General features: G+C 60.7%; 1 protein-coding gene across 1 annotated transcript in view; it reads left to right on the top strand.

Annotated features, from left to right (window-relative positions):
* The first annotated feature begins 519 nt into the window (after window positions 1-519).
* The window catches only part of SH2B3 (SH2B adaptor protein 3), a 51,284-nt gene continuing 38,576 nt past the window's right edge, over window positions 520-13,227 (top strand). The window contains exons 1-2 of the mRNA XM_019507240.1: window positions 520-1,231; window positions 3,866-4,660. Of these exons, the coding sequence (XP_019362785.1) occupies window positions 1,196-1,231; window positions 3,866-4,660 (831 nt within the window). The 5' untranslated portion in view covers window positions 520-1,195. The remainder of the gene's footprint in view (window positions 1,232-3,865; window positions 4,661-13,227) is intronic.

Genomic DNA, 13,227 nt, shown 5'->3' with positions numbered 1-13,227 from the left:
TTCCTACTGTACCCATGGCTAAAAAAGTACATTGTACTCTGAAACACATTTCCACTGGCTTCCCCCTCCTGCTTCCAGCAGCCCAGCAGTGCGCCTGGGCCCTGCTTTTGTGCATGTCGCAGGAAACTTAGGCGTGCAAACCACCTTCACCCAATTCACGTGCAAATGCAGCTGGCTCCTTAATGGAGGTGGGTGGAAGATCTGTCCCAGATTGTGAGCAAATCATCTGTAACCAGATACCTTCCTCTAGTGCGGAAGATGCCTCTACCAAGCTTTTTCTAATGGCTTTTCCCTGCTCTTCTGAAATGGGTGTGCTCTCTGCTGCCTCCGGGACCTGGGGCCGTCTGGGAACAGGAGGTCACGTGATGGGGACGTGTATCTGTTACATCAGAACGGGTCGCATTCTGCCGCGGGGCTCAGCTCCCCCACCCTGGGCGCCCCTGCCGCATAGCCCACCGAGGAATCGGGGTCTCTGTGGCTCCAGCGCAGCCGTGAACGTGGGGCTTGGGATCCTGCACGGCCTTTCCGGATCCGGGGCAGTCGGGGAAGGCGGCCTGGCGCCTCCCCGTTGAGCCCGTCCGGAGTCTCCACGCCGGAGCAGCCGGCTGCCATCGTGCAGGCCGAGCACGCGTGCTGTCTGCGGGAGGAAGCGAGCGCCGTGCCGGAGGATGCTGAGTCACTTGCAGGCTGGCAGCGCTGATAGAAGGGGGCCCAAGCGGGGGTGAATGGCTCGGACGGTCACGCTGACGCACATCCACGCTGCGCCCAGCTCTTGCTCCGGGGCTGCCATCTTCCTGTGTCGTCTCGTGTCCCATCAGGTCAAGCAACGTCCTGAGCGCCTGCGGCGATTCGGAGCGCATTGGGCAATGCCAGGCTGGCGCGGTGCCGATACGATCTCCCCGCCGCCGCAGAGGGAGTCCCGTAGGCCTGCGTAGATTGTGGTCCTGCTTCCCGACGGGTCACAGCTCTGTCACGCCACCACTTACAGACGAGGAGGGAACGCATCCACGGCTGTGTTGAGCACCCGGTTTCCTGGCTTGTTCTGGGCAAGCCAGGGACCCTCTTGGATGCCTCGAAAGAAATAGAAGCCAGCCGCTGCCCGCCTGCCGTCGGTCCGGGGTCTGGCCAGGCGCAGCCCGGGAATGGCAGGATACGTAGCTCGGTGCGAGAGGAGGGTGTTTCCTGTTCGTACAGCATGCTGGCTCCGATAAATGCTCCATGCAGACAAAAGGTACGGTGGTCCGCCAGCTCAGCCCAGCCTGCCACGGCAGAGGGGCGAGTGGGATATTGCAGATCTAACACAGGTGGCTTGGGTTGACCCGTGTGAGATCAGTCCATGCCCAGGACAGCGAGCCGGGGCGCTGGGTCTCCAGGCTGTTGCGCACCTGCAGCTCTCTGCAGGAACGTGATAGCGTTGGAGGATGGTGGAAGGTGACTGGAGGGATTCTGGCACGTGGTGGGGTCTGCCTCCCCCGGCCGGCCCGGCAGATCTGCTCCGGGGAAAGATGGCTTTGGAAAAGGAGGCCACCAGGTCTGCAGGCCAGTGGGACTCTTTGAGGAAACGTCTGCAGCTCTTGGGTGTAACGTGCACTTGTATTGGCATGCGGGGCCCATCCGATCAGGTGGCTCCCTGGGGGGATGCGAGAGGCCTGCGGTGCTGAACCGGGGGCCTCCGGCACTAAAAGCATAAGCCGCTATAGCCTGAGCCCCAGGCCCAAGCTCTGTAGGTGGTGGCTGTCAGCAGCCCGGTTCCTCTGTGTGAGCACGGCGGGGGTGAGCCTGAGTGACGGATACACCTGCCGGACCAGAATCCAGGCCTCTCTTGTGTGCCACCAGACCTCGGCGGAGCCGCCACGGCTATGAAGAAATAAAAACGCCGTTTGTGTTGCTGCCTTCAGGAGAGAGGACTCTGGCTGATCTGACGTTGGCCCCTGACTGCGGATTTCACTGCCGCCTCCTTCCTGACTTGCACTGGCAGCACGAAGAGAGTTGGCTCCGCGAGCCTGGCTGATAAACAGCAAGGTGCCTTTGTGGTGGGCTCTGCTCCAGCAGTGCCTGCCCCAGCGCCAGCGCCAGCCGTCTCCTTGCAGGATTGTCCGGCGAGCGATCCGCCCTGGAGAGGAAGGGTCTGGAGGTCTGGCTGCTTCACGGGCTGTCCCCGGAGAGCATGGCGAGCAGCTTCGGTTTGCAGAGGAGAGGGTTACCCAGGTGCTCATTCTGCATCATTATTCTGCCGCCTTGCCAGGCCCACCTGAGAGATGCAAGCGGAGGCCCATGGAGGAAGGATGCAGCAAAGGCTGAGGGCTGGCGAACAGAGCCGGAGCTGACACAGGAGCGCAGAAAGCACGGATGGGAGCCCCGGCCTCGGGCTTATTCTGGTTCAGCTGGTGGCACGGATGAAAGCTGCCCGGGTTCGACCCTGCCAAGCAAAGGCCTCGACCCAGCAGCTCCTGGAAAACCAGGCCAAATGCCCAGAGCTGTGCTTGGGAGTGGAAGGGGGCAGGTGGCCCATGTCTGCCTTGGGATCTTCCTCAAGGTCAAGGCTGCCTGCAGAGTCCTTGCCTGCGCTGCTTTGCACCTTTCCAGCCAGTGATGGAGACACGGAGATAAGCCAGTGGGGATCGGGCCCGGCTGCAATACCAGAGGTTTGCAGCCCATGAGTGAATATTGCAAAAAACCGACACGCTGGAAACCCCCTCCTCCCTGCTGGGCGAAGCGCTGGGCAGCAAGGCGCAGTCCTGTGTATGGAGAGCCCTGGCAGGTGAAATTCCCGGGGGTTGTGGGCAGGTGACTTACAAGATGTGCTGCCTCTCCCAGGTGGTTTGGGAGCGGTGCCTGGCTTGGGGGCACTGTGCCCAGAAGAGCAGAGGGTTTCGGAGGGCAGGGGCGTGCCTGGGGGAGATGGCTTCTGTAGCTGGAAAGGCTCTGAGGCCTTGTCTGAGTGGTACAGGAGGCGCTTGCCCCCGCCCCGGGGCTCAGTGCCTCCAGGTAGCTGGCCCTGGCTGGCCTGCCTGCATACCCATGTCCCCATTTTGGGACAGGTGCTCCCATCATGCAGCAAGTGCTGTGATTGCTCCTGGCCTGGCTTCCCGCCCAGGGGCTCGGTTTCTATCAGCTCGGCCTCTGGAGAAACGAGACTGGAGACGCAGGTGAAACCCAACGCGGCTGTCAGCCAGCAGTAGAGCCAGACCTGGGTTGGCATGGAAAGGAGCTCTGTGCAACGGGGATCTGCTTCCTGGCACGCCTGGCCAACGGGGGTTGCGTCGTCTGAGAGGCAGGGATACCAAGGCACGGGGCAGCAATGTGATGTGCTCTTGAGGCCACCTCCCCTTTGCTCCTGGAGAGGAGCACCTCGCTGCGGGGGAAGCAAGGTGTTTCGTGTTGCTCCTGGCACTAAGATGCCGCGGGCACCAGAGAGAGCAGGGCATCGTGGCCCCTGCGCCTGGGTTATAGCCAGCCTCTCTGGGCCCCGTTCCCTGTACCTCGACTACCCCAGGCAGAGGCAGGGAGGATGCAGCTCTTCCTCAAAGCAGCTTCTTGCCTTCTGTCCTCTGAGCTCAGCTTGCACATGGCCAGTTCCTCAAATCCTTTCCCCCTGCAGCAATTGGGTGTTTGTCTGAGTACGGCCGGGGGAAAACCCCTGGGGATGAGGGGGGCTGGGGCTGCTCTCCCTCAGTCCTGCATGGCCCTGGGCATTGGGGCCGTGGGAGCGCTGTTTCCAGGGCTCCGTGGCGTGTCTCCCCTGCTCCCCTTCCAGCAGCCGTGGGGACAAGCTGACACGATGCGGCCCCCTGGCTCCTAACCTCGCCCTGCGGCTCGTCCAGGAAGACCCCTCACTTCGCCTTCTGCCCTTTGTCTTTTGCAGCCTGCCGGAATCGCTCCAGCCACGGCAATGAATGGGCACGCGCTCGCGGCCGGCCGTCCAGCGCATCCCCGCGGCTGGCATGAGTTCTGTGAGCTGCACGCCATCAGCACGGCCCGGGAGCTCGCCCGGCAGTACTTGCGCTTCGCCCACGAGAACCCCCACCATGAATTGCTGGCGGCCGAGAGCTTCTCGGTGCAGTTCGCCCACCTCTTCCAGCAGTACTTCTGCAACGAGGTGAAGGAGGGCTTTGCCATGAGCCAGTACCGGTTCCTGCCCTTCAGCCGAGTGCGGGACTACCGGGAGACGGGCCGGCGCCACACGGACGGCTCTCTGGGCACGGTGGCTGCCAAGGCAGAGGTGGAGCTGAGCGCCCGCCCCGACCAAGCTGACAGGACCCCTGACATTACGCCGACCGGCCTGCCCAAGGCCTGGAGCTCCGAGGAGCTGACGGGTCCCGCCTCCCCGCTGGCTGCCCGCCGGCACTTCTCCTTCACCCACCTGCGCAGGAGTTGGCGCAACCTCTTCCGCCGGAGATCCTCAGAGGCCATCTCTGGCGAGGGTGGGGAAAGGGAGGCCTCCGAACCTGTGCTTAAACCTGGCCTGAGCAGGAGGATTCTGCCTTGGTCGCGGGAGCAAGCCCCCGAGGCACGCAAGGAGGGTCTCTTGAGGTACGGGCTGGTGGATGAGACCTCCATGGACAGCGGGACGCGGTGGCAGCGGTGCCGGCTGGTTCTGCGCAAGGCGGGGGCGGCTGACGGCGAGGACCACGTCCTGGAGCTCTTTGATCCCCCCAAGGTAAGAAACTGGCCATGCCTGGGACCTCCTTCCCCAGGCACCGTTGTGTCTGAGGCTTTGTAAATCGGTGCTCTGCTTTTGTGAAGAGACGTGGCTTGGTCCAGGGACCAGATGGACACTTCGCTGGCTGGGGCTGGGATCTGGGGGTCTGTCGGGAGGAGGCCGGCCAGGCTCCCGTGCCTCTTGTGGGATTGGCACCAGCTGATGTGCCTGACATAGAGGGTGGGGAGTGGAGCCCTCCTTGGGGTCCAAGATTGGGCCCGCGGTGGCCATCTTGGTGCAGTGCCCGTTGCAGCGTGGCTGCCCATGGACAGAGCCGAGTCAGCTCCAGGCTTGTCCCTGGCACCGGGAGCTCCCTGGCACATGCTTCTTGTGAGCACGGCTGAGCCGGACCAGTCCTGTCCAGGCAGCAAACCCGTGTCCCATTAGCTGACACCAGCCCTGAGCCCATGCCTGCTTTGTCACCAGCCTGGTGAGGAGGGCTCTCCCCTTGCTTGGCTTCCTCCATGGCTCAGCAGACGTCACTGTTCAGACCCAGCCACGGCCTCAGGCTGGTCGGAGGATTGAGCGTGGGGACCCGGCAAGAGCCAAGTGGATGCCAGGACTGGATGCTTTGTGCTGTGGGCCCTGCTCCCTAGTGAGATCAGCTCTGTTGTAAAACCTGTTTTGCCCTGGTCCAGAGCATTGCTATGACGAAGGCAGGGCAGTGCTGGTGCAGCCTTTCCTAGCCAGCCTCTGTGTCTAACAGGGGCCTCCTTCTCTCTGAGGCACGGCGCACAGAAGTGACTTGACCAAGGGTATGTGGCGAGTCAGTGGCAGAGCTGGCAATGGCATGTAGGGGCCGATTCTGCCGTTCTGCTGGTGAGACTGTGTCGATGGGGAGATTGGTGTCCTCGCTCCCATAGTGTCGGCGCTGTCGTGTGGGCCCCAGCAGTAGCAGTGGGATGGGAGCACCCTCCTCTTGCACCCCTGAGCAAAGCGTCCCCCCACCCTGTGCCAGAAAGGGAGAGGGGACGTGCTTCCAGCTGGAAAGCTGCAGCATCTTGGGGCCAAGTCCCGTGCTGGGAGAAGCCCATAGCAAGTCTGAGCAGGTGGATGCACCCAGGAGCAGGGGCCGGGCCTCGGCTTTGCCTCTGGGACCGTGCTTTTAGCAAGGTGTATGCTGTGCTCTCTGCTGGGGGTCGGGAACGGGCCAGTCTGCACCTGGGACCTGGTCCTGCAGGCAGCTCTGAAGTAGCAGGGGCCATGTCCTACTTAGGTGCTATAGGCCTGGGCACCCAGGGGTCCCCTGACACAGGACCCTCAGACCTGCGGGAGCTGCCCCTGTCCCCAGCTGTGTGCTGGTGCTTGACACGGGGCCCCACGCCTTCATCCCTAGGCGGCTTTGTTTTTCCGAGCCATTTGTGCACGCTGGGAGGGCAGACTTGGCCAGCTCTGGGAGGCTCCAGGATGTTAGTCAGCTCATAAAATCAGGGCCGGGCAGGACTTAGGACAGGGAAGGCTGAGCCATTGCAAGGGAAGGGATTTGTAGCCAAGTTCTCCTGCCTGGCTGGCCTGGACTGGCGGGGGGGTTGGGTTATTTTTTGTGAATGCACATTTCACTTGAATGTCTCATTAACCCTCCGGAGGAAGGAACCACGGGTGCGAGGTTCTGCATCCTTGTCCGTCTGATGACGTGCATCCACGGACCTCTGCTAGAGCCCCCAGTGCAGCCAGGGATGCAGCGGCTTGAACTTCCTGATATTTCGAAGCTTAGTAGCAAGCAAAACACCACAGGACAGAAAAAACCCGGGGCTTCCTGTCTGCAGTACTGAGAAGCAGGAAAGGGCCAAAGTGCCCCTTTCGGTGCTAACTGCAGCCCTCGGCTCCATGTGAAGGGCCCTCCGTTGCCCTGCGGCTACATGCCATCCGTGCCATCTGCACGGCAGGGAGCCCTAGCTGCGCCGTGGTCTCTGGGGCCCGTGTGCGTTTGTGGTGATGCTGTGTTGCATGTGCTGCTTTCACTTTTCACAGCTTCCCACCGGCTGCCCCGAGCCCAGGACTGGAGGTCTCGGGGGACCCTGTCCAGCTACTCTGCATCTGACGACCCTCTGGACTCTGTCCTGGGTAGTCCGAGGCCCTCGGACCTGCTCTGCCAAGCCCAGGACAGGATTTCTGCTGGGCCGGGCTCCCCCAGGCCAGACTCTGAGCTGCGCTGGAGTCACGGCTGGGCCTCTGGGCTGCAGTGGGAGCGAGGTGTGACCCAGCAGCTGTTGGTTTTGGGCTCTGCAATGCCCCCCACCCTCCCCAGGCGATCAGCAGCAGCAAGCCAAGAGCGGCCGAAGCCCAGAGCCCAGTGTGCAGGGCTGGGGGGCTCTGAGGCTGCCCTTAGCCGACCGGCTGGGTGCAAAACCATTATTGCACTGTTCTGCCACTCCCCCCCTCCCCAGCTTGAAAGGAGACCCCAGGCTTAGGGCAGTGGCAGCCCTCTCCTGGCTCATGCGAAGCTGGGGGCATATGCATGCCTTTGGGCACGTGCCAGAGTCAAAGGGAGAGGAGAAGCACCCGCCGCCCCAACTCTTCCTTGCTCACTCTGTGTGGGGCTGCCCCAGCCCCCCACCTCCTCACTTGGGAGTTGGCTTTCATCCCACAGCCGTGCCTGGGGCAGTCACGGCAGCCGAGCGGTGGAGCCTGCGAGCCTGAGTGAGGATGTGGTAACACGCTTGCAAATCGAGTCTCGTGGCAAGCAAATCTAGAAGCTCAGTTTGGGCTTGCTCTGGGTCCCACCAAGCCAGCCACTCGGGCAGGGGGGCAGCGAGGTTCCCCTGCACGGCTGCATGGACTTGGCTGGGTGAGGGGGTGTGCTTTGTGTTGTCGCCCCCCCCCCCAGCTCCTGGCCTCCACCTGCCCACTATGTCCTGCTTCCCAGTGGGGCCGGGGGCACAGCCTTCTCTTGACGCCCAGAAGAGCAGTGGGAGCCCGTTTGTGTCAGAAAACATGACCGTCTCTGCAACGACCTTGGGAAGCTAATCATGATTGCACTTGGCTCGTGAACCGCTGCCGGAAACGGAGCTGACTGCAAACAGAAAGTGAATCCTAGTGCCGCAGTTGTGCAAAAAGCAAACAAACGGCAGCTGGGAGGAACTGAAATTGCCCTTTCTTTCTTTTTTTTCCTCCCCACCTAAGTCTCCAGGCCCCATCCTGAAGCCTAGTCCTGCCCCGGGCAGCATTCAGGCTTTCCCCCTGTAAAACAGAGCAGAATTCAGGGATTTCAGGTTTGGGGCCCCGAGCTGTTTGTTCTTTGTCCCTGTCCCAGCCTAGTCCAACCTCAGATGCTCCCGGATGGTGGATTGGCATCCAGCCTTCTTGAGGCAACCAAGAAAAGAGCAAACAAACCCTTTTTTGGTTGCTGTGCATCTTAGAGCTGGGGCTTGAGCCACAGTTTCTGAACACTGGAGGGTGATGGTGCTCAAAGCGACGTCCTTTCCCTGCCTGCCTGGCTTCGCAGCCCTTGGGTTGCCTTGGGTCATGTCTTCAAGCTTTCTGGGTTGTTGTTTTTTTTCATAAGCACGTGGGGCCTACAGGCTTTTTTCCTGGAAGAGGCGAGTTGAGCCTGGTCACAGGCTTCTAGGAACTGAGCAGCAAATGGCACGAGGCTGCGATAGTTAGAGCAGCTGATGACCCTGGGGTCGCTGTTTGTGTGCCGGGTATGTATACATGTGGGTGAGCCCCCACCACGGCTGTCCCGGGGCTTGGTGGGCTTCCCTTGCTCCGCTGGACGAGGGTATTGTCCAGCTGGCCCTTGGCAGGCTTCTGGACAGGTTGCCCTGGGAGCGATGCCAGCAGCCCCAGGTGTTTTCAGATCATCCAGGTCGTCCAGGCCTCTATCTGGGTCTTGTCCTCTGGTGCTGGGAAACGAGGTTGCGTTTAGGCGTGGCATTTGCAAGGGCATTAAAAATAGATCCCCGTGAAGAAGCAACTTGTATCTCTGGAGCGGGGGGGGGGGGTTGGCTATGAACCCATCCAGCCTGTGTGGGCAGGCCTGGCGGGCTAGAGCAGGCCACGAGACGGAGCTTGCATGGAGTTGCCAGCTACATGCTTGTCTCTCCTTGCCACCCCCCTTCTTGAGCTATATATAGTTCTGCACGTCTTATTTTCTCTCCCCGCAGGCACCTTGGGGCTCTCCTCACATGGCTTCTCCGTGCTTTTGCTTTGCTGCTTGTTAGTTTAAGTGAAGCGCCAAAAAAGGGGGTGGGCAGGGAAGAAGGGGTATGCTCTTGGCACAGCTGCGGTCTGTGGGTGGAGACGGCCACCTGTTCCGAGGTTTGCAAATAAATCCTCCGTAAACACCCCGCTCGGAGCAGAAGCAGCGCCGCTAACGCTCTCGTGGGTCCTCTGTCCCTCGGGGGCTGGCTGAGGTCGGTCTCTCTGGAGCTGCTGTGGGGTTGCACCGAGATGAAAACCTGGCCTCGGCCCGATCAGAAGACCCCTTGAGCCTGCAGAGGTTCAGATGAGCGGGACCCTGCCCGCAGCTTATTCCACCACGGGCAAGGAGGGTTGCCGATCTCTCGGAGACCCCACTGGCAAGGGGGAGCCGGCTGGCTCGTTTTACACATGCTCCCAGGGCAGGTGGCCTGAGGTCTGGGGCTGCGTCCTGGTGCCTCCAAGGTATCCCCTATGGTGGGAGCTCGGTCATGAGTTGACTGGGCCACTGCCCTATGGTCCCATAGTGCCAGCAGAGTCCGGCTGTGCAGGTCGGTGCAGGGGCTGTCCCACATTTTGCTGCAGGGAGGCAGCGTAGGCAAGGGAGATGGCACGATTCCTGCCCTGCCAGGGGTTTCCTCTCTGCCCCAAAAGTATTGACCCAGCGTCATGCCAGGGATGATGGTAGGCAAGTGACTTAAGTGCTCTGGGCTCATTGGCAGTGAGTGGAAAAGCTAGTGCACACGGCAGAGGACTCAAATTCATCCCTCTCATCCCTGCCACTGGCTCACCACATAACCATGGGCACATCACTTAAGTGCACAGGGCCTCAACCTTTCCCAGAGGGGCTCAAAGTGATATACCAGTGACTAAGCATTGCAGAGAAGAGCTACAGATGAAACGCTGGGTAAAGGCTCGGGCCTGTCACAAACCTGTTGGACAGCTGGTCCGTGCCTCCTCCCTTCTCCATGCTGCCTCCCTCTCTGTACTGTGGCTCTGTAGGTAGAAGTAGGTTGGATTTTTTTCTGAGGCTGATTTCCCCAAATCCAGGCATATAGGAAGCTCCAGCATCGTGGGGGAGCAGGCGACTACAGTGTGTCCCAGGGCTCGCAGGAAGGAGGTTCTTGGACCCCCGCCCCAGCAGACACGTTTGTTTGCTGGTTCCCAGCCCCCAGCACATCTTTACAGCCAAGTTGTAAACCCCGTGAACATGGGGATTTTCAACGGAAACGTCCCTGGGAGGTTATTTGGACCAGATGTTGTAGCAGGAAGGGAGAGGAAATGGGATTTTCATTGACGCTGGATTCTTTATGGCATGTTAATGAAATCCAGCGTGTCCCATAAGGGCTCATGTGCTGAGGCAGCCCCAGATCACGAGGAAGACACGGGACTTGAGTCGTGTCATTACGGCCCCTCACTTAACCATGAGTTCACCAGGTTTTCTGCTGTTTTCCAGCCTGACGTCTGTTTCTCGGCCTTGTAACCTGCTCTCAGCAGCCCTGTCACCGGCTGCAACTTTCCCCGCCAGAGTAAGGACACACTGGCCTGGAGCTCAGCCCTGGGTGTGGGATCCCCTAGAGAGGAACATGTGTGGAAGGGGCTAGTTTCATCCACATCTTGCTTGTTAGCAGGTCCTAGGCACCTTTTGGCCGTCAGGAGACTCCTCCCGGAAACCAGGTGCTGGCTGTATATGTCAGAGCAGGAGAATGCCGGCCGGACCAGGGAAACTGAGGCATGGAGAGGCAAACCGCCTTGCCAAAGGTCATGCAGGGAAGTTGTCCTTCACCTCCCAGCGAGGGAGAATTGGATGGGGTGCACAGCCCACGGGCAGGGGCCACAGAGGTGAGGAGCCTGCCTCAATTCAAATCCCAGCGGGGCCAGGGTGTCCCTGCGGTGCTTGCACGAGACGTCCCAGGTCTTCGTTGCATGTGCACAGACTTAGTGGGGAAGAGGCATTAGCCGGCCCAGGATACGTCTTCCGCAGGGGGGCTGTCTGTTTGTGCCAGCGCCCGGGGCGCTGCAGGGGTGCCTGCCCCTAGCAAACCAGGGTGGTCACTTGAACAACGAGCCCAGTGGACTGAGCCGTGCTCTTCCCACGCGAGCACCTTTGTGAATGGTACGAGGAAGCTCGCAGTGCAGCTGCGTGTTTGCAGGGAGGGCCCCGGACTTGGAGCAGGACAGAGTAAGGCATCCAGCTGTTTCTCGGTTTGGTAACCACCTTCTTTGGCCTTTGGCCCCCGCGTGCCGGAGGGGCTGGGATGGGGGATCCTAGTGAGATGGCCCAGCCAGGAGCTTGCAGCCTGCATGTCTGGTGAAATCGGTGCTTCTGCAGGCTAGGCCAGGGGCATGGGAAGCTGGGGGCTTTCCAGACACTGAGCCTGGGTTTCTCCCTGCTGTGGTTTGAGCTCTCAAGGACAGCGGTGGGTGAGAGCCATATCTGGGAGGGACCTGTAGGGGGGATTATGCTTAGGGGCAACCAACATGAGTTCATTGGAGGCAAGTCCTGTCAGACCAACCTGGCAGCCTTCCATAACCAGGTCACCAAATCCTTGGATGCAGGGGTAGCAGTGGACGTAGTCTTTCTGGACTTCAGAAAGGCCTTTGACACCGTCTCTCACCCCATTCTCATTAAGAAATCTAGGCAACTGTGGTGTTGATGCCTACACAGTCAGATGGGTGGCAAATTGGCTGGAGGGCCGCACCCAGAGAGTGGTGGTGGGCGGGTCATTTCCGACCTGGAGGGATGTGGGCAGTGGGGTCCCCCAGGGCTCGGTCCTCGGGCCTGCACTGTTCAACATCTTCATCAGTGACTTGGACGAGGGGGTAAAAAGCCCCCTGTTCAAATTCGCAGACAACACTAAGATGTGGGGGGAAGTGGGCACACTAGAAGGGAGGAATAGGTTGCAATCGGACCTAGACAGGTTACAGGGGTGGGCAGATGAGAAAAGGATGGGATTCAACATGGACAAGTGCAAGGTGCTGCACCTGGGGAGGAAGAGCCGGCACCACACCTACAGGCTGGGAACTCCCTTCTCGTCAGGGCAGAGGCAGAAAAGGATCTTGGAGTCATCGCTGATGCCAAGATGAACATGGGCCGGCAGTGTGGGGACACAGTCAGCAAGGCCAACCACACCTTGTCGTGCATCCACAGATGCATCTCGAGCAGGTCCAAGGAGGTGATCCTCCCCCTCTATGCGGCACTGGTCAGGCCGCAGCTGTAGTACTGTGTCCAGTTCTGGGCACCGCACTTCAGGAGGGATGTGGACACCATGGAGAGGGTCCAGAGGAGGCCACTCGCATGATTAGGGGCAGCAGGGCAGGCCCTACAAGAAGAGGCTCTGAGACCTAAACCTGTTCAGCCTCCACAAGAGAAGGCTGAGAGGGGATTGAGTGGCCATCTATAAACTGGCCGGGGGGACCAGCAGGGAATAGGAGAGTCCCTGTTTCCCCGAGCACTGCCAGGGGTAACAGGCAATAACGGTCACAAGCTGGCAGAGGGTAGATTCAGACTAGACATCAGGAGGCGCGACCTCACGGTCAGGGCGGCTAGGATTTGGAACCAACTTCCACGGGACGTGGTGCTGGCTCCTACCCTGGGGGTCTTTAAGAGGAGGCTGGACAACCACCTAGCTGGGGTCGTTTGATCCCAGCATCCTTTCCTGCCATGGCAGGGGTCAGACTCAATGATTTACTCAGGTCCCTTCCAACCCTACTAACTATGAATCTGTGAGGGTGGCCGCTTCCCACTTGTCCTAGGGGCGCAGGTTGGACTCGCAGCCTAGAAACCGAGGTGTGTTGTGCACGGCAGAAGCCGGGAGTGTGGACAGTGGCTCCGATCCTTGCCTGTGCGGATAGGGGGGCAGTGGCGCTCTGCTAATAAGGGCTTGCTCCGGCTTGGGAGGATAGCTTACCCGCCCCGGTGCCAGGCCAGTCTCCCATCGCCAGGGGAAGGGAGGGAGCTGGAACATGCTTGCTGGCTATTTTGGATCCTGCTGATGTCCTCCAGCCTGGAGGAATGGCGCTCAAGCAGGCCACAGCTCGGGCAGCCTTTTCTAGAGGAACCGACGGGCTGGCCAGCTTCTCAGGCTCCCCCATACTTCAGCCACGGGGGCAGGGCCGTGGCAAACATGGGAGCTGAGCTGGGAGCCAGCAGGGACCCTCGTGATCTGCCCTGGGGTGCACAGACCACAGGGTATTATCTGGCCGCGGCCCGCGTGCTGGTGGTGAGCAACCTTGCCACGGGCTGGGCGAAGCCAAGGGGGTGCCTGTCGGGGCTCAGCATTGGAGCTCGGGGAGCGCCCCCAGCCCTGGACTTTATGCCCCAGCCGCCGTCGAGACCCGCCCGCGGAGGCTGTCGTGGCTGAGCGCAGCTGTGGTCTTCCGCA

This window comes from Gavialis gangeticus, unplaced genomic scaffold, assembly GCF_001723915.1.
Source record: "Gavialis gangeticus isolate Ggan-Ray unplaced genomic scaffold, GavGan_comp1, whole genome shotgun sequence".
In the NCBI taxonomy this organism is placed as follows: Eukaryota; Metazoa; Chordata; order Crocodylia; family Gavialidae; genus Gavialis; species Gavialis gangeticus.
This window is presented reverse-complemented; position numbering and strand designations above follow the sequence as displayed.